The sequence below is a fragment of the Gymnogyps californianus genome, chromosome 24 (assembly GCF_018139145.2).
Source record: "Gymnogyps californianus isolate 813 chromosome 24, ASM1813914v2, whole genome shotgun sequence".
Taxonomy (NCBI): Eukaryota; Metazoa; Chordata; class Aves; order Accipitriformes; family Cathartidae; genus Gymnogyps; species Gymnogyps californianus.
In genome coordinates this window covers 3,594,638-3,619,866 of record NC_059494.1, presented here as the reverse complement: position 1 = coordinate 3,619,866, position 25,229 = coordinate 3,594,638, and the positions used below count along the sequence as shown (strand labels likewise).

Sequence of the window (25,229 nt, the reverse complement as noted above, 5' to 3'; positions counted from 1 at the left end):
GCCACACTGGAAGGGAACACTGGGGAGGCTGATTAACATATTGGCCTGCCTAGGAAACTAGCTAATTGCCTTTTGGTTTAATTAGCTTGTAGGGTTGATGATAAGGAAGGGAAAGTGCTGGAAAACCTCTCCCAGTGCAGCGTTTCACCCCGACTACTGGGGTTACCTTCTGGTAACTCATCCTGGAGCTGGAGAGGACGTCGCTGTGTGCTTGCTTCTTAGAAATGGAGCAGCCAGATCCCAGGGGGAACAGTATCGGGCTTAGGAGAAATAATTTCTACCTATGTAGAAGGTATTTTTGAATAAGTGATGGGTTTTTGGAGAGAAAGTCTCCTCCCCAGGTGCCCATGGGGGGCAGGAATGGGGAGCTGGGGGATCTCTGGGATGCCATCACCACGGAGCAGGTTGGTTTTGGCCGCGAGGTGCCACGTGTGCCTTGGCAGGGAGCGTGTCTGAGGGGAAGGCATGGCGGGAGGCTCTTGAGGCCCCTGAAGCAGACAGGCAGGGGTGAGCGGCATCCCTCGCTAGCGGAGGACGTCAGAGGGTCGGGCAGCTCCGAGGTCTGAGATCCAACAGGAAAATCTGGGATTTGCCAGTTCAAGTTCAAGCAGAGGCTGCCGCGGGGTGAGGAGGAGGATGGTTAGGCCGGTGTCCTTTGGGTTTCTCCGATGAAGACACAGATCCATAAGCGCTGTTTTCTTGGGTTTTTCTCCAGAGTGTTTTCCCTTCAGAAAAGCCTACGACAGCCGCCTGCTCTTCAAAAGCGTTTCCCAGTGAAACCACGAGTGATCGGATCCGGTGCTCCCCAGTTTCAGCACAGAACTGCCCCCAGGCACCAGTGCCAAAGACACCCCAGCCCGAAGCAAAGCACCCCGGCGTTCGGCCGGGAGCCAGGGTGCGGGGGGGGGGGGGGGGGGTCCCTTCCCCAGCCCTCCCCTCCCGGGGCCCGCAGCCTCGGCCAGGTTCCTCCAGGATGGCCCCAGCGCTGCCCTCCTCAGCGGGGAGGGTGAGCAGGGCCCAGCCACGCTCCGGGGCAGCAGGAGGGGCTAGCACAAGGAAGCGAGGCCTCGGGACAAGCCCACCGGGCCCCGGGGCAGGCCCGGGCCGACACCGGGCGCGGTGGGGCCTGGCCGGGGGCATCCACCCGCCGCCATTTTGGGGGCACCACACATCCCTCCTGGGGGGCTGCGCTGCCACCTGCCCACTCGCTCTCAATCTCTTGCTCGCTGCAGGGGGGGCGTCTCCAGCCCCGCTCCTGCGGGGTACAGCGCTATGACTCCCACCGCCCCGGTTCGCGGAGCGCTGTCCCTTTAAGCCACCCGGGAAGGCGGGACCGGGCGGGGCGGGGCCACTGCGCCTGCGCGGAGAGGCCGCGGCCCGCGGGGAGAAGAGCGCGGGCGCGGATTGGGCGGCGCGCGCCTCTCGTGGCCCCTCCCCCGCCGCGGGCGTCACGTGACTCGGCGGCGGCTCCCGGCGCGGTGGACGCTGGAGGCCAAGATGGCGGCGGAGCTGGTGGAGGCGAAAGTGAGTGAGCCGTGCCCCCGCCCCGCCGGCGGGGCCTGGGCCGGGCCGGGCAGGGCAAGGGCGGCATGGCACGGCACGGCACGGCACCCCGCGGGGGAACCGCGGGCGGGCGGCACGGCCTCAGCCCCGGCCCCAGCGGTGAGAGCCGGGGGGCGGCGCCCCGGGACCGCCCCCCCCCTTCCCCCCCTCCCTTTTTACCTCAGGGGCTGCCCCGCCCCAGTCTCTGGGCCTGGCGTAGCCCCCGCCGGACCCCGGGCCTGGCCCGGCCCGGCCCGGCTCACAGCCCCGGGGAGCCGCCCGCCCCTGGGCCGCCGGGGCGGGCCACGGCCTCCCCTGCAGTTAATTCCCAGTGATTAATTAGCGCAGGTGGCTTCCCCCGCTGCCCGGCGGAGCTCCTTCCCTTGCTCCCCGGGACCCCGCCCCTTCCCCGCGGAGCCCCGGGCCAGGCGTGCACCGGTGCCCGTCTTCCCCTCCGCGGCCTGCCCTGGGCTCCCTGACCGGTTTGGGGGTGCGGGTGTGCTCGGTGGCGGCTGGGGCGCGGAGCGGAGCTGTCCAGCCGGGCCCGGGAGCCATCGCAGCGGCCCCGGCTCGGCTTTGCCTGTCTCGCCGTGGCTGGGGGGATGGCGGTGGGACGAGCAGTGCCCGGCACTGGGGGTGTTGGGGCAGAGCCCCCGGCTCTCCGTGGCGGGGAGGCTTGGGGCAGCCCCTGGAGCTCCTCCGCGGTGGGGTGAGGTGAAGCGTTTGCACAGCAAACGTGCCTGAAGTTGCGTTGTGCTTCCAGGGTGTCTCATGCACCCCATCGGGCCTTCTGGGGGAAGGGGCCCCCGCTCTGCTGCGGGTTTCTCCTTTTCCCTCTGGGTCCCAGTTCACTGGCAGCTCTCTAGGAGCTGGGACTTCTCTGTGTCCCGCTGTTGGTGCACGGCACCACGGAGGACGGGCTGGCGGCACTTGAGCAGGCTGTATCCAACAGCGTCATGGGGAAGCTGGTGCTGAGGGAGCTTACTGAGCAACGCCAACGGATGGAAAGTGTTTAGCGCCTGCAGGATCAGCCCATCAGTGAGGATGTGGCTAGATGGTTGCCAAAATAAGATTTGGAAGAGGCTTGTTTTAGGAGGCACCGCCCTCTCCCTGCTGCTGGGCCCCTCTCCGTGTTGTGAGCTGAGCCCAGGACCCCTCTGGAGGAGGAGGAGGAGGTGTGCTTCCAAGGCGTCGTGGTTGCCCCCATAGCGGGTGTTTGACGGACTCCTTGCCGCTCACATGCAAGGCTTCCTCGAGGGGAGGAATAGACTTTAGCGTTAATGATCTCAGTAGTTAATGTGATCTCTCTATTACTCATACTATCGTGCAGGTCCAAGCCTCAGTGACAGGTTTTCTTTGTCTGAAGCTTGTTCTTCTGTTGCTGCTCAAATCTGGTCATTCTTCTGGATCTTAAATCCTTCTAAATGTAAACTGCAGAAGACTGTCAGCTCAAACTCCGCTTTACGTACTGACAGTCCCAAGTGACCGGTGGTGGAGGAGCAGTGAGTGCAGGAATACCTGTCTGCTGTGCTCCTGTGGCTTCCCTGGTACCGCGCAGTTGATATGCGTCGCTGCCTCAATGTATTTATCTTTGCAAATACACTGTTTATTCTCAAAGTGCCTCAGAGGGGACAGTACGCTCTCCATTTTGTAGTTGAAGAAAACTGAGACACAGAAACTAGATTTCTCCAAGATTGCACAGGTGGTATCTAGTGAAGCAGCAATATGAATCCAGATCTCTTGAATCCTGACTTTCTGGCAATTAAACATCCTTTCTCTCCTCTTTAAAGTTATCTGCCTTTTTTTCCTCTCATCAAAGGTATTTTGGGACACATCACGACTGCCAAAAATTTTAACTACAGCCAGTGACATTTGTGTAACATCTTTTGGGCTTCCAGATTAAATGACAGATTTAATGAAAAAGGAGAAAATAAAATGGCATTTTCTCTATAGTCTAATTCCCACACATGCAAAAACGGCTGTTTAAATGTTTCTGGAGTCAGTAGTAGCTTTCTTAATTTGAAATAAATAAATAAATCCATAGCTGTTTTATTCCACGAAATTACAAGGCTACTATTAACTTCCACAGAAATCTGACTTTTATGCTTTTTTTTTTTTTTTTTTTTTATTTAATCCACAAATGAGAGTGCAGTATAGGTTGAGGAAAAGAGACCTGCTGGATCTCTCTGCCTCTTTTTTTTTTTTTTTTTTTAAACTGTGGGACAGCTGGGGTTTCTTGAACTCCTGTGTTTTCCACAAACCAGGAAGGATATTGAGTGAATACGTGTGCATACTGGTCAAGTGTATTTTCAGAGCAGCTTGAATTTTCAAAAACACGTACTTGATAAGCTTGTCTTGTGCATTCATAAGGCTGCTTTGTCATGAGGGAGAACTGAAACATCAGTCTGACCAGACTCTAGCAGTAGTTTTAACAGAAATAATTTCTAGTTCTTAGTCTGACGGAAAGTTGCCGTATAGCATAATATGGTCTTTGAATCTGTTGACAGTTACAGGCCTTCTGAGTTTCCACAGCAGCAAGACAGTAAATTTTTGAAGACAGAGAGAGTTTTTTGCTGCTTATCAAAACACTGAAATTGATAATAGCAGTGCAACAGCAAAGGCAGCTGCTGGCTGTGATCGGGGGGAGTGCTTGGCAAAGCACCCAAATAGAGTTTGGAGGCATTGTTCTCATGGGAATGTATTCGAAGACTATTAAAGAGAGCAATATCTTTCCATAGTCTAAAATACATGATGTTTTTGTAAAGATCCTGTATACATAGGAAGGATTCTGGAGGGGTTTTTTGCTCGTACAGATAACATACAGGTGCACTGAAATACAGTACAACAGAACTGGCAGCCCCAGTTCACTTAAATGTCATCTGCCTTCCAGTTCACATTTGTTTTCTTCCTTTGCCTTATGCTAATACTTCATTTTAGATGAAGTTTTGAATGTAGCTCTCATACCCAAAGGTGCCTGGGAAGTTTGGATGGTTTGAGCCTCTGTGCTAAAGGAGTTAATGTGCTCTTTCACGTGTGGGGCCTGCTGTTTGAGATGTTTTCCTTTGTGGTCACTCTTGCTTTCAGTCAACCTGTCTTGAGGATGCTTAACATCTATCACAAATGCTTGTTGAGTGATTTGATGACTATCGTGTTGTTTCTCTGAATTTGGTGTTATTTCAGTTGATGGTGTCCTCTGTATTTGCTTTGCTCAGACAAGTACCTAAGAAATGGGATGCTAATCAGGTGAATAACAGCTGATTTGAACAGAAGGTTTGGTGTCTGTCTTATAAGGGATTTTTTTATTATTTTGTTTTCCAGTTATAGAGTATAGTGAGAACTGACACTTTGCCTTTTTATAACTGTAAGAACATTTTTAATTTTTTATCCCCTAGAACATGGTGATGAGTTTCCGAGTCTCAGATCTTCAGATGTTGCTGGGTTTTGTTGGCAGGAGTAAAAGCGGACTTAAACATGAACTAGTCACCAGAGCATTGCAATTGGTCCAATTTGACTGCAGCCCTGAAGTTTTCAAGAAAATTAAGGAGCTCTATGAGACTCGCTACGCCAAGAAGAGCTCTGAAGTCACGCAGCCTCAGCCACAGCAGCACCGGTCTCCCGAGGCACTCTCCATACATTCATCGTATGACCGCGGGAGCACCGTTGCTCGGACTTCTATCTCCACGACTAATATTGACTATCCTGCGCTCTATGGGAAATACCTTAACGGACTGGGAAGGTTGCCACCCAAAGTTGCGAAGCCTGAAGTTCGGCTGGTGAAACTTCCCTTCTATACGACCCTGGATGAACTGTTGAAGCCAACAGAATTAGGTGAGTTTTCAATATGCTGGTGCGTTCATGATGGAGTCGGTCTGGGAGAGAAAAGTAAAACAGAAGTGTCAAAAGGAAGCAGTGTTTTCAAGGATCTGTAAAGTCATGTGACAGAGGAGAGACTGATTAATACAGTGGTGGATGCCCTCCTCTCTCCCCTCATACTTAGAGTTTAGAGAAGAATATTTGTGTCTGGTTTTTTTCCCTTGCCTTAGAACAGGAATGTGGTCACTTTGAGACGTCATTTGAAAGCCCGTCTTGTTTGGCTGTAGCTTTCATATCCTTCGTTGGATGTTGCAGTCCAACGTGCAGTTCCTTGCACGTTGCAGTCTTTTGCTGTGAATCATAATCTGTCTTCTATCTCCATAATTTGGCAGTATATTGATGAAAATCTTTCTGTGTTGGTGTCGCACCTGTGCTAAGCAAGTATGCTGGCATATTCTACATTAATGCCATTTTTCAGTGCTTAAAATACCTGACCTAAAGCCTCCTATGGATGAAAGAGGGTGGTACACACATCAAACAGTATTTCTGACTCTTTTTTTTTTCTTTTGTGCTTGTTATAGTTATTTGTGCGTGATGCTGTGTATTTTGAGGCGCAACTAGGAAAACTGGAAGAAGTGCTTTTTCCCAGCCTGGGGCTAGGAGACTGATTTTTCATCCTTTTAATTGTGAGAAACGAAGAGTATTATCACTGATGTTAACTATAATGTTCTTGTAGTGAAGGCAGTGTATAGAGAGGAGAAATACCATTGTAGTCTGCTGAGCCACAGTGTCTTATAAAGTCAATGTGGTAATATCAGGCTTCACTGCTAAATGAACCTAGAACTTGGGAAACTGGTCTGTCTTTGCTGAAAAAATGCTTGATGTGCATGTGGATTGGAGGGGGAAAAAAAAAGGCAGATGAAGATATGATGGTGCAGGTGCAAAAAAAAAAAGACTGATTCATCAGACTTTATGTAATTTTCATCTTCATTTGGAGGCATTAAATATGTTAATGCTGTGACCATTAAAACAGTTGAGGGGTGACTGCCAGTGTAAAGCTAAAATATTTTAGATGCTGTTTGGGGAATGGGTTAGTTCAGTCTTAAATGCGGGGTGGCATTTGTTAGTCAGAAACGCAAATGTAGTATTTTGAAGGAAAACAAATTTTCAAGAGGTGGAAACATCCAGAGGTAGGAGGAAAGCCTGGATATACTAACTGTGATTGACAGATTTTGTTAAAAGTTGACATTAAATCTTCCACATCAGAACCAAGGTCTCATTAAATTTAGTATCTCACCTCTGTTAGCTGACACCTCCCTCGGGTCAGCTTGTTCCCTAAAGCGTATTTGACTAATTTTCCCTTTTGGTGAGAGTGTTTTCTGCATAACGGTGGGGATTGGTGGTGAATAGCTGGGTATGAACAGATGTTCGGTCTTCATTGTCCCAGTCAGCTGTTCAGAACCTAACCACATCTTCTAGACACTTGTTTTATTTTCCCAACCTGGTGACCTGCAACTATAATTCCTTCTGCCTAAACAGATGTGAATAAAGAAGCGTTTGTTTCTCTGTAAAACTGGGGTTATTTCAACACTGCACGGATATCAGCTGCTCCCCATTGCTACCTGGAACAGCCGGGTGCTGGAATAACTTCGACATCAGAAGTTATGCTTGTTTGGGGCTCTGCTTAGTGTGGAAGGATGATAAAACAAAGCACTCTGAGGAAGAGTTTTTCCATATGGAAGCTGCACCAGTTCGTGCTGTGTTGCCCAGATTTCCCATTATGTATCTGGACCAAGCATAAGCTCCTTGTCAACCTCAGAAACCCATAACGTGGAAGTACCTGAAAGAGATTTAAGATCTCGCATCCATTTAGAAACACCCAGCTGCTTGTAGTACCCCATTACCCTAGGCTACGAAAGAAGTATTTTAAGCATATAGCCATGGTGGGAGTAGGGGAAGCTTAATTTATATGTTCCAGACTTCAATTGGAAGCATCTTTATTAATGAAAAGGCTTTCTTGCCTCTTTGAGATGATTGCCTTGAGATCAAAGGTGAGGTGGGCGATGCCTAATTGGGTCTGTAGGCAAGAAGATTCCCTGAGGAACTATCAAATTGCTATTATACTTGTAGACAAAGGTGGCTTAAGCTAAAAGCAGATAAATTAGGTCCATTGCGAACCAGCTAATATCTCATATTTGGTAACTGCACGCACAATTTCAGTCAATTTAAGTATTGAGTTTAGCATCTGAGCTATCTACATGAAAACAGCTTCTGCCGCAGCTTTCTGGTTTGGTCTAAGGATGTCAACATGAAAGAATTCTTCTAACGTACTGAAAGCGCCACAATTCTCTTGGGTAGATAGGGCTTAAAATTAAGATTGATCAGATACCTTTTTAGAGGGTATGAATACTAAAATCTTCCTGCATTGTATTTTAAGTAGCTAACAAGCGGAGTATTTGTGTGAGCTCTGTGGTATCTGAGCACCTTGCTGATAAGCGTACTTATCCTCTGGCACCTTTTTGGGTAAGCAGTGTGAATATAGCTTATGACGGTAATAGCGTGCTGTAGGGAATTCTGAATGATTTTTTTGTTCCGAATGTTAGCTGTGACAGCCTGTCTCGCTGTAGATACTGAGGCTTCTGGTCTTCTCCTGGAGGCGTGCCAAAGGAGATCTTGCGGTACAGCTGTGGGAGCAGAAGGCCATGTAGGCTGGGAGGTCCTGCCACTGTCAATGTAAACAGGATTTGTTTGGTTTTTTCCCTTTGATAATACTTGCCTTGCAGTGGTGGCGTTGCTCTTCTCTCATCTCTAAGTAGTGAAACTGCTGCTCCAGCCCCCTCCTCTGAAGCCGGACTTCAGTTGCTGTAAACAGGGCCACCGATTTTGTGACAAAGGCAACTGCCTTCCCCTGACGGCAGAGCAAACACTGCTGCGTTGAGCGATCTCCAAGGAATCCCAGCAAAAGCACGCGCTCACGCTGTTGCTATATCCACCTAAACAAACTGTGGTATGCATTAAAATGAGTGCTTCCGCTGCTTACAAAAATAAAAGATGCCATACAGTCAACTTGCCTCATCTCCCCAGACCCACGTGAACACAAATGCCCCTCAGTCTAGTCAGAGTAGTGCCAATAGCCAAAAACCCACCCGTCTGTTGTGTTGTGCCCTGAGGTGGGCTGTTCTGGAGGTGTAGGGATGTGAAGGAGGACTCGCAACAAGCTCCTCAGCCCTATGGAAGCCTCCTGCCAGCAGCTCATCTCTGGCTGATCTACCTTTGGGATCTCCGGCCACGGTGATGACAATATGATCTCTCTTTCCTGGGGGTATATAATGCCTTTAGAGAGTTTGACCAATAAGTATAATAGTGAAGAATGTTAAGTTTAAAAAAAAAAAAAAGAAACAAAACAAAAAAAAACCTTGGTGCAGGGAAACCCTAAAACCCTGAAATCCACGTAGTCCTTATTTTGCATGGCATGGTCTAGCCTGCCAGATCGAGAACTGCAGATGAGGTTGGCTTCTCAGAATGGGAATCCATTGCAATTACGTTGGGCTAAAGTCTTGAATATGGTTTGCCAAGTCCTTTTGGGTTTTGGAAGTTTTATGTCTTGACTCATTCTGAGGATTGCTGATCGAGCTCAGTCTTAAAAATTGATTTCCTGCTATTGTCAACTGTTAAAATAAATTGATCCCAGCAGCCATTTTACAAGTCAAGGAGCTGAGTTGTGTGCTGAGGCATCTGTCCTGGAAAAAGAATGAAACTCAGTTATCTTAAAATATTTAGCTTTTAAAAAAAACTGTAAATTTTTTTCTGGCTGCTCAGCGAAGAAATGAATAGCTGATTAGCTACTCTGAAAGTGTACCTCCTGGAGTTCGGCTTATTTTCCAGCATTAAGATTTTGAAGGAGAATTGGTCTTTACACAGGTCTGTCTCAAGAGAGGTTTTTCTTCCAGTCCTTTGGGGAATGTTCTCTTGCACTTTTCTCCGAAGCATCCAGTTCTAATTGCTATTGGCAACAAGGTACGCATGGACACATCCTGAGTCTGTATCTTTTTGATTTTTGTTTTCCCTTCAGCTGTTTTTTGTCCAGGTAACATTGGAGTGCTTTGTGTTACTCTCCAGCAGCTTTCTGTGAGGACAGTTGAGAAGTACCCCTCGATTCGTGCCTGGAGAAGGGTCTTTCACAGTGAGAAATAAAGAAAATGGGGACCATACGCTGCTGCTCATTTCTCTTACTTTACGCACAAAGAGGAGAGTTGTTAACTAAGTAGCTGTAGAGAAATGTAGGCACCTCACTATTTTTTGTCTTCCTGTACCGGTGGTTGCACAGTCAAACTGCGTAGCCCGGTAGCTGGTGCTTCACGGCCAGGGCTGCTGTGCAAACTCGCCATCGTATCCTGTTCGTGGTAGCGGTGGTCTTTCAGCCTCAGCCCCGGAGCAGCACTCGCTTCTGGTGTTGTCAGCAACTATTTGGTGTGTCACAGAAGTGAGCAAATTACCTATTTTGAAATTCGGTAGCGTGCTGGTTTTAATACTAGAATATTTTAATGGAGAGGTGATAGCAAATTTGTTGGATGCTTCACAGAGTTTGACTTCTGTCTCTGATGGCATCCTCTGACAGTGCCAGTCAGTGCTGCGGGCAGGCTGCTCTCGGCAGCCAGGCGCTTTTTTTGTGAAAGAAGGGTGAGCTGATACACAAAATAAAACATGAACAGCTTCTCAGTTTTCCTAATCAGGTTTGCTTTGTCTTTTGTAGCTCAACAATCAGGAGGACGGTGTGTCTATAGACAGTTGTTTAAGCAACAACATTAAAATGATTTTTTGTTGTTCTTATCATTCATCACTTTCTAAAAATAACAGTCCTTATGAAATGCTTTACTTCTCGATGGTTGTTTTGGTCAAGAGACATTTGGATGGAAACTGGAATTAAATTAAAAGTTCATAAAGATACCTTAGTTTTTTTTTATTTATTTCTGAAAGCCCTTTTTGCATTTTTAAAGCTGAATTACCAAAGGGAAGTATCCGTAGTCAGTGAATCAGATTGTCACTGTGTCTTCCAAGATCTCAGAGCTGCTGAGGTTTTCTCCTTCCTTCATCCTCATCTTATTCATAGACAGTAAAGCACACTTTTCTCCTTCTCAAATTCTGGTATATTGGCTTTGAATAAACCAGCAATTGAAGTGATGCAAAGAAAAAAGTCCAATTCTTGCTAAAAAGAAAAAATAAAAGCTGTTTTATCACTTCCTGTTCTTTGTGTTTGTCCTGTGACTTTCACCAGCTCAGGGCCTTGACTTCAGTTGGAAACGTGTACTGACAATAAAATTTAGTGTGTTTGAATTTAATAAAAGATACCAAGCGGAAGTCATAACATAAGTTTTCCACATCTCAAGCTTAATTTTAACCATGTTAAATGCATTTGATCTTAAAATTGTGAATGGATAAAAGGCCAATTAATGCTGGGTTTTTCGCTGAGTGTTTCTGAAAGTGAAGTGCTGTAACACCCTACCTATAAATGTACCCTCAAGGTCATGTGTTTGTAAGTCATGTTTTGGCTCTTAGAGCTGTTTTTTGTGATGCTTTTTTATTATCTAAGCCGATCGTTGTTGTTTCCTTTCTTTTCCAGAATCAGTCTGATCAGTCTGGTGGTTTTATGCTTTCATGTCATGCATAGATCTCTTCTTATGCTTCTTTAAGTTCTAGTCTCCACACTGTGACGCCACTTATGGTTTGTTCTTATATGAACACGATTGTTGGCTCATTGATTATTTGAGCGGGGCGGGGGGAAAGCAGGTCCAAATCCACTGTGTACTATTAGTGTGCTAACTAGCAAAACAGGCAAGCAATAAATGAGCAAAGCTGTAATCAACGGTAATTTGCCAAAATGCATGATGATTGGAGTTCTTGTGCAGCTGTATGGCAGAAAACAAGACTTAAAGAATAAATGTAGCCAGAACATAAAGAATCACCTTGTGCTTATCAAGGTAAGAAGAGCTAGATATTCTCAGTTTGATGTACAGTCTTTTTTTTCCTCTTCAGTTCCACAGAATAATGAGAAGCTTCAGGAAAGTCCGTGCATTTTTGCATTAACACCAAGACAAGTGGAGTTGATCAGAAATTCCAGGTACTTCTCGTTGTGTATTAACAGTTCAAGAAAATGTGGCTGTATAATTCCTCTGTGTTCCCTCTCTGTGGAAGCTTTTGTTCTCTGCAAGGAAACACAGTTTGTTTGAGAACATTAGCAGACAGGCTACTTCTCATGTAAAGCAAATAGCTTTGGGGGAGGTGGGAGGTACAATTTTGCCCATCGAAGTCCCTAAGTTTCACTTCTGCTCCTCTAATCTTACTTTTGAGTAGTACATTGGGCAGGAAAAGCAGTATGAAATTATTGATGACCTAAATTCTCTGTTGAGCTCTGAGAAATTTGAGTATTTGCAGATTTTTCTTTGCATCAAAAGTTCAAAAGCTATACATGTAACGCTGTTAGCATCTGAAAGAAAGCTTCCATGTTGTAAAGGATGCTATAGTAACTGCATAAGAAAACATCTTGCACCGATTAGGATTTACCCTGACCTCTGTCGTGATGCAACTTTTGATTCAAACAATGAAACGCCTAAGAGATGTCAGTGCAGGCAGTAAGGCTTCCTCTTCTGCTGACCTGCTCCCCTGGTCCTTGCTGCTGTGAAAGGACAATGATGCAGAAGAGGTCCTCCAAAACTGAGCATAAAACCTTTTAAATATTTCTCTTTATGGTAAAATCATACTGTTACCACAGAGTCGGAGAAAGATGATGTTTCTTGAATATCCAGTGCTTGATTACTGTTGTGATCTCAGTAGGTCAACAGAAGCAGTGCAGGGGAAGCTGTTTGAAGACTTAACAGAAAGGAAATGATAGACCACGGAAGTCTTTAGTGATAAAAGACTACACGTGTTGTAGCTGATTCTTGACGCTCTTTTCTCCATATATTCAGATTTGTGAGAAAACTTTCACTGTCAGTAACAACTTAAATATTTCATAGCAGGAGTTTCAGTGAGTCTTTCCTTGTCTTGAATGATCGCTCAGCGCAGGTCCATCTTCTTTCACTGCTTGTGGGTGGTATCCAGATGTGTTCCCCCCAGATATAAAACTGCCACATCAGCTCCTGTCTGTCAGCTGAACTGAGGTTCCATCCCTTCTACCCCCAAAATCAAAACATTTATACTAAAACACTGAATGGGAATGTGAAACACTTTCAGAGACAAATCAAGACTGATTTTGGGATCTTATCTAATGCCTTGAGTCCCGTGCAGAAATTAGAGTATGTTTTGTACCTGTGTGTAAAGACTGCTCATACAATACCCTTGTTCTGGGATATGTTGCTTTCCTGATACCAGTTGAAATGCTTTGAATAGTACTCCTGAAGTTAGCAATATTAACAGTTGTTCTGCTGGTGCCATAATACTTGGTTCCTTGGTTTGCATGAACAGCTTTAGCTGAATAATTGAACAAAGAGAGTCTTGAAAGAACACTGTCAGGTAGACCTGACCTTAAAATCTAGTTTTTGTAAATGCTTACAAAAATCAGCAAAAGGATGCCAGGCAAATTGATATCTTTCACCCAACACCTTTACAATTTCGAAAACCCAGAGAAAGGCTGTAGGATGGTGCATTAGGAAAAAAAAAATAATTACAGGGCCACTGATATTTGCAGGGGGAATTGTACAATTTAAATAAAATTCTGTAAAGTAATTCTTTAAAGGTCTATTAAAAAAAAAGAACTAAACCTCTTGGTCTGGCAAAAGTGACAGCTGGTTTTGGTTGTTCTGGGGGGGTGTGGGTTTTGGTGGTGGTTTTTTGTTGGTTTTTTTTCTTTTACATAATTAATCTGAAGTTTCTGTTTCTTCTTTAATTTACTAGGGAGTTGCAACCCGGTGTGAAATCGGTTCAGGTTGTGCTAAGGTATGTCTGAGCATGGGTTGATTGAACATCAGGTGCAGAACAGGGGAGGAGGGAATACGCTACCAAAATAAATTAACTTTCAGTGTGGTTTTCATAGCTACAAAGATAACTTACAGTAAATTGTTTGTTCACATGCCTAACGCAAGCATCTTAAACTCTACTTTCTAACCTCTTCCTACATGTACTGCTTGAGTTAGTGCTGCAGTAGAAAACAGCAGTGTGTGTCAGATTTTGCTGCCCAGGTATCAAGCCTGCATCCGATCTGGGAGAGCCGAGTGGAATCGGCTTTGCTTTGGCCAGATGAGGGAGCATGGGTTGGTGTGGTGATGGTTGGCTGCTGGTAGCTGTTGATGTGCAGAGAGCTTTGAACATGCAAACAGCATGGGGATATTGAGAGACGTGTCGTTTCTTTACAGAATCTGTTACACAGACACTAGTTCTCCTCAGGAGGATCAGTACCCTCCGAACATTGCAGTGAAAGTGAATCATAGTTACTGCTCAGTGCCGGTAAGTCAGCTCAGCCAGGAGGTGTGACATTGCAACTTTGGAAGGACTTGTGTAATTTAGAAGGAAATTGGTTTCCTGATGAATGCAGACAAGAAGCCAGAGTATAAAAGTGCGCTGCTTAGTTTAAAGCTAATTTTCTAATGGATTAGCTACGTTGTTAATAAACTGTTCTTGCAAAAAGACTCGATCCTTTTTACTTTGTGCTTGGTCTGACTCTTCAGCTCCCTTCTACCCCCCTCCTTCAAAACTGTGGGTGAGTAGAATTTAGTGAAGCTGATGAATAGATGTACCACGTAGAAGCATCTTGAGTTTAAAAAAAAAAAAAAAAAAGATATATTTAATCTGTCTGCCTTAGGGCTACTATCCATCAAACAAACCTGGAGTGGAACCTAAAAGGCCCTGTCGTCCCATCAACCTCACCCATCTCATGTACTTGTCTGCAGCGACCAATCGCATCACCGTTACCTGGGGGAATTACGGGAAGGTACGTGCCAAAGGAAATTGCACACAACTGCACAAACGAGTGCGAAAGAGCAGCCTCGCTCATTCTTTCCCTTCCGTCTCTCATTAGAGCTATTCCGTGGGGCTGTACTTAGTGCGGCAGATGACCTCAGCAGAGCTGCTGCAGAGGTTGAAAACCATTGGGATCAAACATCCAGAACTCTGCAAAGCACTTGGTGAGTATGTCTGCTTATGAGGTGGCTCGGGGAGGTCCGCTGTATGCCTGTCAGCCTGCAGCATTCCTAATAGCCAGGCTACTAGAAACGTGCTTGGGAACAGCTGCCAAGTTTTATACGATTTCTTTCCTCCAGTTGTATAAAGACACTTTTTATTTGAACAGACTTGCTAAGCTGTATGTCAGTCGTGTGAAATTGGCCCAAATCTGTGTGCAAGTGCAGCACTTCTGCAGCGCGTGTTTCTCGTGGCTCTGCAGAAGCTCTGAATCACTTTAGTTGGATTTAGAATTTGTCCCCAGGTCGTATCGTGGTGAGTGCCGCTGAGGGCCAGTGTCGTTCTGACGCGAATGGCTTCATGCCTTCACCTGAGTAATTATGAGCTGACGAACATTACCACAGCACCTCGGCCTTGACCCGCACTATTTCCAAAGGAGATTTCTGGAGCAAGGGATCCTGGTGAAAATGTCCTGCTGCCCCAACCCCCGCGCGAATCCTAGGGGCTGGCAGTGGGATTTCACCACCAGCACTTTCATATGCGTTGAGAGCTTCAGAGAAGAGATGATCCCGAGAGATGCTTATCCTAGACCACTCAGGTAAATCATCATGGTATGAGGCAAATGCAAAACATTATTGAAAATGAGGGGAAATTACCTTTCCGAGGCAGAATCTGACTTGCAGCTCCTGAGAGTCTGGAGGATTTCAGTTATTTAACGTTACTGGAGAGAGCGTTCTTACTATTTAGTTCTGCATGGGAGAACTAACACCATGGATCGTGATGGTCTTTAAAACATACTGTTCACATCATGGACAACTCTTACCGAGTATAAGGAACATAATCTTGAAGCTAGGTTGTAGTTCATAGGGGAGGAGATGATTTCAGACATGGCCGGTCTTCAGATGCCCAATGCACATTGTGGGTGGGGGACACTGCTGCTTCAGCCAAACTTTTGATCTTCGTGTTAAGTGCAGCATTTCTGCAGCAGATGCTGAACGCTTCTGTATCTGTGTGCCACACCAAGTAGTGTCCGTGGCAATCTTGATCATATTAGACCACTCTGACAGTCAGCACTTATCTATTGACACAAGAAATGAAAACTTCCATTTGTTAAATATCCACCGTTCTCAGAAGCCTGAGGCACTGGCTGTGCTCCCTTTTTTGCTCTTCACCAGAACCTTAAGGTGCATTGAGCAGAGGCTGGCTTTTGAGTTGTCCTAAACTGCAGAAGATCCTCTCATTCTTCTCTGACAGTTCTTGAAAGCAGGCTCAGCAGTATGTGCTGTTCCCGTTAAAGCGAGCAGTTGCAGGATGGCCTCTCGATCTGAGAGTGGCAGGCAGAGGTTCTCAAAGCAGCTTTCTTGCCTTTTCTACTCGGTAACGAGTGTGTGCCTCCAGTTCTACTGAGTTAGATAACTAACAGCTTTGGCTGGACTTCGGGGCAGAGATGAGTTGCATTTGGTGACCTTAAATTTAAGCAAATAGGAACGTTGTCTTGTTTCAGTTCCTTTGGCCTGTTACTGCTTGGAAGTTGTTTGGACATCTGAAACTGGCAAGCAAAAGTAGCTTGTAAACTTTGCTTTTATAGCTCTGGTCTGTTCTGCAAATGATTCTGTATCGTGCTCGTTGCAATATCCCTCAGTACTCACTAAAGCTACCCTTTGACTTCAGTTGCATCTCGGGGCTGACTCATCTTCCTTTGCATATGCTTCTGTTGACTTTAGTATAGGAACATTGTCTGGAAACAGAGATGCTTACATACGTGGCTGTGGATCGAAAAGCAGTTTTAAGACAGCTTGATTCTGATCAGGAGGTCCTAGAAAATGCCTGTTTCTCCTTCCCATGTATCATAGTAATTGATGCACAGAGAATACTCTTACAAAGAACTTTATGAAAAATTAAGCTTGGATGAAAAGTCGCCTAATGTGAAGAAAACACCACCAAATCTTGTAATCTCATGGGAATTTCACATCTGAGAAGTCACTCTCTAATTAGAGCTGTGTGTTGCAAAACTGCATGTAGCCTCATTGTCTGGAGACATCTTGTTATGATCTGAAAAGGGCAAAATAAATGGTTGACTTGCTCCAAAGAAAAATGGTGATGGAAATGTCAAAGGCCTTTTCAGACAGCAGTGGTAGCAGCAGCTACTCTTTAGGAGTTGTGTAGTAGTTTAAAGCTAATTTTCTATGTTGATTCCGCACCTTGATGCGGGACCTGCACGTGTGGGACCTGCACATCTGCTGCTCTTCTTGATTTGCCTGCAGCTCCTCTGGGTTTTCCTTTCAGGATGCAGCAGCGGGGGCAGGATTCTCTACCTCCTTTCCTAACGTCTGATTCTTTCCAAATATATGCTGGATCGCTGCTTGTGACTGTTTTTGCATGGCTGCCTTGCTCTTTGAGCTGTCTGCCCTGGTACCTCTGGGTCTGTTTGTGGTTCCTGTGAAACAGTCTGCTGGAATAAATGAGCTGGCCAGCATATAAGCTGAAGAGTTACAGCCCAGTAGTACTAAAAGGAGGCTTGTTTATTTGATGGGGAAATGATGGGATGTGGTTTCCTGTCAATTTGACTGTATCCCGTGTTTGCTCACTTCTGGGGGGACTTTCTCTGAATTTCAAGGGGCAGGGGGAGGCAGTTAGCCCTGTCCTATTGCCACTGATCTCAGAAGGGAATAAAATCCGTCGTGCTTATGCTAATGACCAGATAAGCCTAAAGTGACTTAGTTCCAGAAGTCTTGCCATGTGCTAGAGCTCTATCTGCCCACTCTTTCACTCCCTGCGGGAAGTCCAGGTATGTGGGTGTCTCAGTCCCCTCCGAAGGGGGACAAAGTTAACTCCCAGTTGGCTGCCTTGGTATAATACTAACATGAAAAAGCTGGTCAGCAGTGTGATTTCCTCTGTGTACCCCAGCCGCCCAGCCCGTAGTTTGTAAATGAGAGGTGGAAGGGTCGCTGAGAGAGCGTTAAGAGTGTAGCTAGCAGATAGCATGCAGATGGTTGCCCTCATCCCAACACCTAAGTCCGTCCCGGCTCCTTCATTTGGTCTTCCTGGATGAGAGGCAGCACGTGCTGTTTGGCTGGGAGACCTGGGTTGTTGGGAAAGGGGATCTGTAAAAAAAAAAATGTGAGCTTCCTTAGCCAATAAATACTGCAGCTGGCCTGTAGGCCATGAACTGCCTCATCATGCACGAGGTTTTTGGCTAGCTAAGCAGCGTCTCTACTGAGCTCTGCAGGTTGCGCAAGCCTGGTCCGATCCAACAGCTTTCTGTCTCCTGTGTCCCCTGTCCCTGACGGGCAGAGGTTGTCATCTGTGGGGCAAGTGACTCGTACGCAGCCAAGGGCTGTTGGTGAGCTGCTTGACCTCTGCTACACATTGTTTCCAAGGTGTTTAAGTTTGCATCTGTTAAATTTTGTGCTCTCTACTCTTACTGCAGTAAAAGAGAAGCTACGCTTGGATCCAGACAGTGAAATTGCCACTACAGGTGTTCGTGTCTCTCTTATCTGTCCGGTAAGTCTTTGCAATATATTTTAGTCTGTTTTTTTGACAAGAAACCCTATTCTGCTGCCAGACCAGCTTTGCAAGCTAACAAACCTTTTTACTTAGGAGGAGAACTGGCTGGTGATAGCTTGGGTGGGTTTTATTGCTGATCATCTGCTCTTTGGTTCAACAGCTAGTGAAGATGCGGCTGTCTGTCCCGTGCCGGGCGGAGACCTGTGCGCATCTGCAGTGCTTTGATGCAGTCTTCTACCTACAGATGAATGAGAAAAAGCCCACGTGGATGTGCCCTGTGTGTGACAAACCAGCACCCTATGACCAGCTCATAATTGATGGGTGAGTACATACACTTCTCTGTCCTCAACCCCCTTCTTTTCTCCGCTGGGTGCGGCATCTTGTCTTTTGGTGTGTGCATCTGATTGAAGTTCACCTCGAAACAAAGTTGGAAGCTTATTCTGCTGGCACATAATATTCTGACTTAATTGTCTTGGTGTGTTAGAGCAAGACTTGACTGTTTGTTTGCCGATCTTAATTTTTGGATTACACTAAAGCGTTCTGAGAATCAAGCATTTACTGCCTCACTCTTTTCATCAGGCTGATGAACCCACACAACTAGCCGTCTTGGTTGACAGATATCATGCTGCATGGAATAAACCACTTTAAGCACCCACTAAGATGATTTTTGATAGGAAAGATCTTCCTGTTTTCCTGTCGGTGTGCGGTGCTCATCAGCTGACAAGCGATTCTTGGCACGCTGTAAATTTGATTGGGGGGGGATCTCCTCTGCCTGCTATTAAACAGAACGTCCTGCCCTCGAGATAGAGGTACAAATGCAGTATTTGGAAAGATTTTTTTGTGCAGTCTGTGTGACTCTTCCAGTACAATTTCTGTGGCCATTGTGAATGTCTTAGTGTCAGGGATGGGAAGGATGCCTCAGTAGGGACTATTTCTGTGTTTTGCATGCCTGTAGGGGAAAAAAGCAGCAGGTTCAGGTGCACTGGACGGACAGAATTAAAATGCTTTGGATACATTGTCCAGGCTGGAGGTTCTGTGGATCTACCTGGGCTCCCTGGGCCTCCCGCTCTGGTTCCTGTGGGGACACCCAGTGGTGGTTGATCCCTGCTAGCAGGCTGAGCCTCTGCAGCAGGACCTTGGGGTGCTCAGGGGGCCTCGGGGGCTCCCTGCTGGGTGTCACCAGCCCCCTTGGTGTGGGAGGGGACACCGGTGCACTTGTCAGGCAAATGGGGTATGCTGGGAGGGAACTGGCTTTTGGTACAGCACTTTTAGAGTGGGTTTGTGAAGGGCAGCCCACGAAGTTTTGCCCCAGCTGTGCGTTTGGGTCTGGCTGCCGTCCTGGGGCTGCTGCCTGCCCTGTAGCGGGCCAGAAGGACAGAGCCAGACCAGCATCCCCATTCTCGGTGTTCCCAGCAAGGCAGCCCCTGTCTCTTCTGCACGAGGGATGTTCTCTTTCTACTGTCTCGTTTTGAATGTGGCATAGTTGGAGTAGTGCTGTAAAAGCACAGGAGGGAATTCAAGCAAAGTAAATTCCAAACAGCATTTGGAAAAGGGTCAGGCAAGAAATGCATGCCCTGAGCCTTGCCAAGAGTTCTCCGGCCGTGAATTGGGGAAAGGTTGCTTTAGTCTTGGCACTCAACTTGTCATCTGGTTTTCAGTCCATATGGGAATGGTGTTTCCCGTATCTCTGAACTAGAGTTAGTTTGCTCTGTCCTTCTACCAAAGAGAAGGGCAGAGGGCTCACCATAAGCTAGGAGAGCTGGAGTGCTACAGTTGAGCAGTACAAGAACGCTTTGGAGGTGATGCTCGTATGTCTGAGTGACGTTTGATACTGGAAAGCTTGAAAAGGCAGCTGTGTGCCAAGAGGATTACTCTAAAAAGCAGGAGATCTCCCTCTCCTCGTTGCAGACCTGGCGGACGGAGTCCTATATGCAAACTGCAGAACGAGGTAGGCTGACAGCAGGGGCCACCTGAGGCAAGCCAGAAAGCTGGCAACGATGCTTGTCAGCTCCAGAAATATGGGTTCCAGAGGCTGTCTCTAGAGAAGAGCACAATAAATTGCCTGGCTTTTGTCCGAGAGTAAAGGAAGGAACAAGGAGTGAATTAATGCGAACAGTGATCTCCACCCACCCCCAGATGAAGCTTTGTTGGCTCAAAGTGCGGGGAGCCTGTTTTATGGGCTGGGACCACCGACATCCATAGTGGTGCTAGCCAAGCTGAGAGCAACCCTGAGGACTAGTGGAGCAAGATGTATGGTTGTTGGCTTCTAGAAAATGATCTCCACCCTCATGGCTTGTATAATAGGCCTCTAATGCAGGTTCCCTCAAAAGGAGGAAGAGTTTAGAGAAATTGTTCAGGTGCATCCAGCTCCCTTGGCACACAAGGCAGCGAAGCGAGCAGACGAGCCTCCGCCTGGGTGGTATATTCCCAGGGTCAGGCTGATAATATTCTGAGCATTACTGCATTTGTAGGTACTGATTTGATCCAGGAGCTGTGGCTTTTTAGACAGTCTGAAGCAGCCTCGCATAGATAACCTGTTTGCTTTGTCCTCTGGCCAACACCGACAGGAAAATCCAGTTCCTTTGAGATCTCTAACAAGGCTGCTGAGACTGAAAGGGAAGGTACGAGGGGTTGGATTGTGGGACCTCCACGGGTCAGCAATGCAGGTGTCATTCCTGGACGAGGAGGAGGAGGTCATCGCTGGTGAAGGCTCAGCAGATTTCTTTGTCCCTGCTCTGCAGTGCTCAAGACCGGGTTTCAGTGCCGGTTCTGTTGGATGAAGGTAGTCTTCAGACCTCCCTGAAAGTAAGCTGGAGGGAACCTGGCAGTCGCAGCTGGATGTTGTTAGTCAAAAAAGAGGCGTAGGCTCCCGAGGAGGGAGGTGGTTGGTCGAGTCTGAGATCCTCTGGGCCTTGTCAGCTTTTTTGGAATTGCAGCCTTGGTGGTTGCTCTGCTGGATGACAGGACTGTCTGGGGAAACGCATTTCTTACTTGAGCTGAGAGAAAGCAGAGGCTTTCTCCCACTAGTGTGCCACAAATAGTTTTCTTGAGCGTGTAAGATATTTGCTATTAGTTCTCCTTTATACTGAAAGGAAATGCTCAAATCCAGAAGTCCGTAAGGCCTTGCAGAACAGTGGTTCCAAGAGCGTGTCCAGATAAACATCCCAGGCAAATGGTGGGACACATCAGAATAAAGCAAGTACCCGGTTTCTGAGGCACAGTGAGCCAGAGTAAGGGCCTCATTCTGCTTAGTGTCTCTGCAATGGGAGATGGCTGACATCGAGGTATCCACACTGGGTTCAGTGGGTTTTTTCCTGTTGCAGGAGGCTGCATATATTGTTTTGGTGGCTGCTGTGGAGGCTTTGGGAAATAAAAATAGGAAGGAGTGAAGTGAAGTGCTGCTTGTTGGATTGCTTATTTCCTCATGTCAGAGGATATTTTGTCTTTTGCTAATGCCTTGGTGTGAACGTACCTGCACCAGCCCTGACATAGCTCTAGATGGGGCATCAGACGTCTGTCTGGAAGCGGTGCCACAGACTTGGGAAACTGGGTGAAGAGGCAAGACTGTCTTCTAATTGCACATAATTAAAATGTTAGTTCATGGTTTAGGTGCGTTGTCAGAAAGGACTGGGATGGTTTGCACTGTCAGAACCTGTACTTGTTTTATGGGAAATAAAACAAGCCCTCGGCTGCAAGGGCTATCTGTTTGGCAGCCTTCTGCTAACACCAAATTTCTTTTTAATTTAGGGCTGTTTAAGGTGAAGATTCAGGTTGATGGCCCATCACTAAATGCATTCTGCTGATTGCCCCGAGCTTAATAGATGGCATCTTTTCTCCTGTCCAGGCTCCTGTCAAAGATCCTGACAGAATGTGAAGATGCGGATGAAATAGAGTACCTGGTGGATGGCTCCTGGTGTCCCATCAGAGCTGAGAAAGAGCGGAGCTGCAGCCCTCAATGTCCAATATTAGTTCTAGGTGAGTCTCTGGGGCTAAAGACTTCAAGTTACTGTAGGAAATGTGCACAAATTGCAAAACTAGAGTTCCCCAGCTGCCCTGGGAAAAGCTGTGTGATACTTTAACATGAGTTTGGCTCTCGGAGAGCTTCCTCTGGGTAGCCCCTTCGTTTTCAGCCTCTCCAGAAACGAACAGCATCGCCAGGGTGCACCACATCCCTGCGGAGGAGGGCCCAGCCCAAATGGGGTTATTCAGCAAAGCTGGGTTGTTGCCAGAATGGCATCGAACGAGTTTGTCAGTATATGCACCTCTGCAACAACCCCTGAAACGTCATCGGCAAGACCAAGCACCGTACTTCTTTTGTGGGAAAAGAGGATTTTGAGTAGAAGGGCTGTCTGTTGGACAGCCTGTGCGAGGCCGGGTCCTCTAGCAGCGGTGACGTCTACTGACAGGGTTGGCAGTGTACTTGTGTAGCTTCTTGCTTTGGCCGAGCCAGTTCCTGGTTCTCGGGCAGAGAACCAGGCCGTTGGGCACTGTAGCAAGTCCTGACCCCAGAGAGAGTGTCAGGTTTGTGGCATCGGCTCTTATTTTTTTTTTTTTTTTAGGCAGCTGCTTGAATGGAGTTTGTTTCATGCACCCCTTTGCCTTTTAGACTTGACACCAGGAAGCATTTCTTTACCGAGAGGGCGGTCAGACCCTGGAACAGGCTTCCTCGAGAGGCGGTCGATGCCCCAAGCCTCTCGGTGTTTCGGAGGCGTTTGGACAGTGCCCTTAAGAACTTGTTTTAACTTTTTGCTCAGCCCTGAAGCGGTCAGGCAGCGGGACTGGATGATCGTTGTGGGTCCCTTCCGACTGCACTAGTCTAGTCTAAGTACCACACAGCTGTGAGAGACCAAGAGGAGATCGGAGCATCCCCTAAACTGGGCGTGAAGTGTCTTAATTAGTCCTCTCTTCCCTCACCTCTTTCAGGTTCTTCAGATGTGAACGGGCTGTTGCCCACTCCTAACGGTAACGGTGAGAACGGCAAGGCCACTGCCGATGTTGTGGATTTAACACTGGACAGCTCATCATCGGAGGAAGAGGAGGAGGAAGATGAGGAAGAAGATGACGATGATGAGGGACCCCAACCAAAACGACGCTGCTCTTATGAGAAAGGTTTAGTTTCTGCCTGCTGACTGCGGAAGCAGCTCTGAATCTCAGAATGGACAGACTTGAATACTCTGGTGCTTATTAAACTGGAGGAGGGGGAGAATGTCCTCTCCCACCTCATCTCCCTTCCTCCCTGATCTCCTTCGACTTTCCTATTCCAAATAAATCATTAAAACAAGAGAAAAAGAAAAAAAAAAAAAAAAAACAAAACCAACAAAAACCAACCAACCACAAACGAAAAACAAACCATTGAGCTGCTTCTTGGTTGGAAAACGACCCCACTCAAAGCCTGACCCTGAACTGGAGTCTGAAGTAAGGAAAGTGTCTTAAGCCAGGCAGTCAGAATCCACAGCTCGCTGGTCTCTGCTGCCCTTCGCCAGGACGGTTTGAATCGGTGGAGTTCACCTGCGGATCTACAGGACATCCAACTCCCGTGCATCTCCAAAGCTGTGTGCATTTTTATTGTCTTGTTAAATAACCATTCCTTAATTAATCTAAAGTTTTTGCTGGACGTGTGAGTCCGGGGCGGGGAGGGGCGGGGGGAGCGGGACAGGAGAGGGAGGGGGGGGTGAGGGAGGTTTGTATAACCCAGCAAGCATAGAGGGGATTTTTAGGGGTGGGGATGGGGGGCACGGGGTGAAAGGGAAGAGACGTACGATTGAATCGCACTGTTCTAGATAGGAGCTCCAGCAGCTCTGCACCTCATGTAAAGAGACACGTTTTGAATCTTTTAACCTAATCTGAAGGTAATGTAGAAATTGTGCGTAGTGAATCGTTTTAGTTGAGCAGAAGCCATGGGGAGGGTGGGGAGGGCTCGAACCACAAATCTGTTGTATTTTTGAAGTGCAATAACTTGGTGTTTTTGAAGACTTAAAAGGGCTGCGCATTCCCTTTTCTTTGAGAAGGCTTTGTTTCTGGAGGCGGTGGCAGTGACCTGCAGGACAGCTGGACACCTGGCACGTGAGGAGGAGCGGGGTGGGGGGCGAGGGGTGCTTGGGCCTTCGAGAAAATGCCAGGTGGGGGAATCTCAGTTTCTAGCCAACTACCTCGGTAAACTCCAATTCAGGTTTCTTTCAGTCACGAACCAGTGTGCGGCCCGGCACCGGCGCTGCTGGCGGCACTGTTGGCAGGGTGTTGAGGACAGAGCCGAGGGACGATGCGTGGAGCCCTGCGACCACGTGTTGACAGCCTCTGGACTTTCCACTTCTCTGTTCAAGACTTTGGTCCCAGACCCAAAGCTACTGCTATGCTCTTGATGGCAAAATGTTGCTTTTGAGTTTCCAAATGGTAACCTTTTTGACTTTGTCTTAGAGAATTTTTGTAATTAACTCTGCGTAAGCAGCTCTGCTGTTCCCACTAACGCCTCTGAACTGTTTTGCTTTGGACCTCGCTGACTTTTCTCATCTGTAGGTGAGAATAAATGTTGGAAGGAAGCTGGCCTCTGCCTCTGCCCCTCGCCGTGCCCACGGGACGGGCGGCAAGCGGGAGCAATGCCCCCCGGGCCCAACGTGAGGGGCATTGCTGCAGCCGGGGCCGCCTCGGCAGCGTCCGGCTGCGCCGTACCGAGACCCCCGAGCTCTGGGCAAGGGGTGCTCGGCGTCGCTGGGCGCTGCCGGAGCCCAGTTGCAGGGATGGCCCTGCTGACACCCCGAACCCTTCCGCCTCCCTTCGGCCCTCGCCTCCCGGCAGCCGGGGCATTGCGGGGAGGCAACGGCAGCGAAATGGCAGAACCAAAGCGACGGCGCTTTCCAAAGCGCTCGTCCTGTGTTTGAGAAAAAGCGAAGCACGGCCGATCTCACGTCAACAGAAAAGCCACCAAGGTCCACCCCGAACTGTTTTAAATCCTTGTTAGTGACTTGCCCAAAAGCAAAGAATTATCCTCTAAATGCTGTTGAGCAGGAAGCTTCGACCTGGCATATTTGGAGGTTTCCTCTCCAAATTCTCCCTGGTCTCTCCCGCGTGTGGCGTAGGATCCCTGAGTCCCCTGCCCAGCACGGGAGAGCACCGAGCTCCGCATCGGGCTGCAGACGCTGGCAGGGGGAGCGTCCGTCGCTCCCAGCCCTTCCTGCCCATCTGTATTTTGTCTTAGCAAACGAAAACTTGAAGGCAAAAGGAGGGGGGGTTAAAAAAAACCCAACCAACCATGCTTTCTC

General features: G+C 47.6%; 1 protein-coding gene across 2 annotated transcripts; it reads left to right on the top strand.

The window, feature by feature from the left end:
• Positions 1-1,468: 1,468 nt before the first annotated feature.
• On the top strand, positions 1,469-23,258 carry PIAS4 (protein inhibitor of activated STAT 4). 2 transcript variants are annotated; one of them, XM_050910481.1, is made up of 11 exons: positions 1,469-1,524; positions 4,935-5,370; positions 11,389-11,473; positions 13,246-13,287; positions 13,704-13,794; positions 14,150-14,278; positions 14,366-14,471; positions 17,897-17,970; positions 18,134-18,294; positions 21,818-21,948; positions 22,897-23,258. In XM_050910481.1, exons 1-11 carry the CDS (start codon positions 1,498-1,500, stop codon positions 23,100-23,102), a joined length of 1,488 nt encoding a protein of 495 aa, XP_050766438.1. In that variant the 5' UTR covers positions 1,469-1,497; the 3' UTR covers positions 23,103-23,258. The 2 variants fall into 2 exon arrangements, with proteins under 2 accessions (XP_050766438.1, XP_050766439.1); XM_050910482.1 differs by lacking the exon at positions 1,469-1,524 and adding an exon at positions 1,620-1,662.
• The last annotated feature ends 1,971 nt before the right edge of the window (positions 23,259-25,229 follow it).

Coding starts and splice junctions, on each gene's coding strand:
- PIAS4 (XM_050910481.1), top strand. CDS start 1,498: ATGGCGGCGGAGCTGGTGGAGGCGAAA. Junction 14,279..14,365: donor CCTGGGGGAATTACGGGAAG/GTACGTGCCAAA, acceptor GTCTCTCATTAG/AGCTATTCCGTGGGGCTGTA. Junction 21,949..22,896: donor ATGTCCAATATTAGTTCTAG/GTGAGTCTCTGG, acceptor CACCTCTTTCAG/GTTCTTCAGATGTGAACGGG.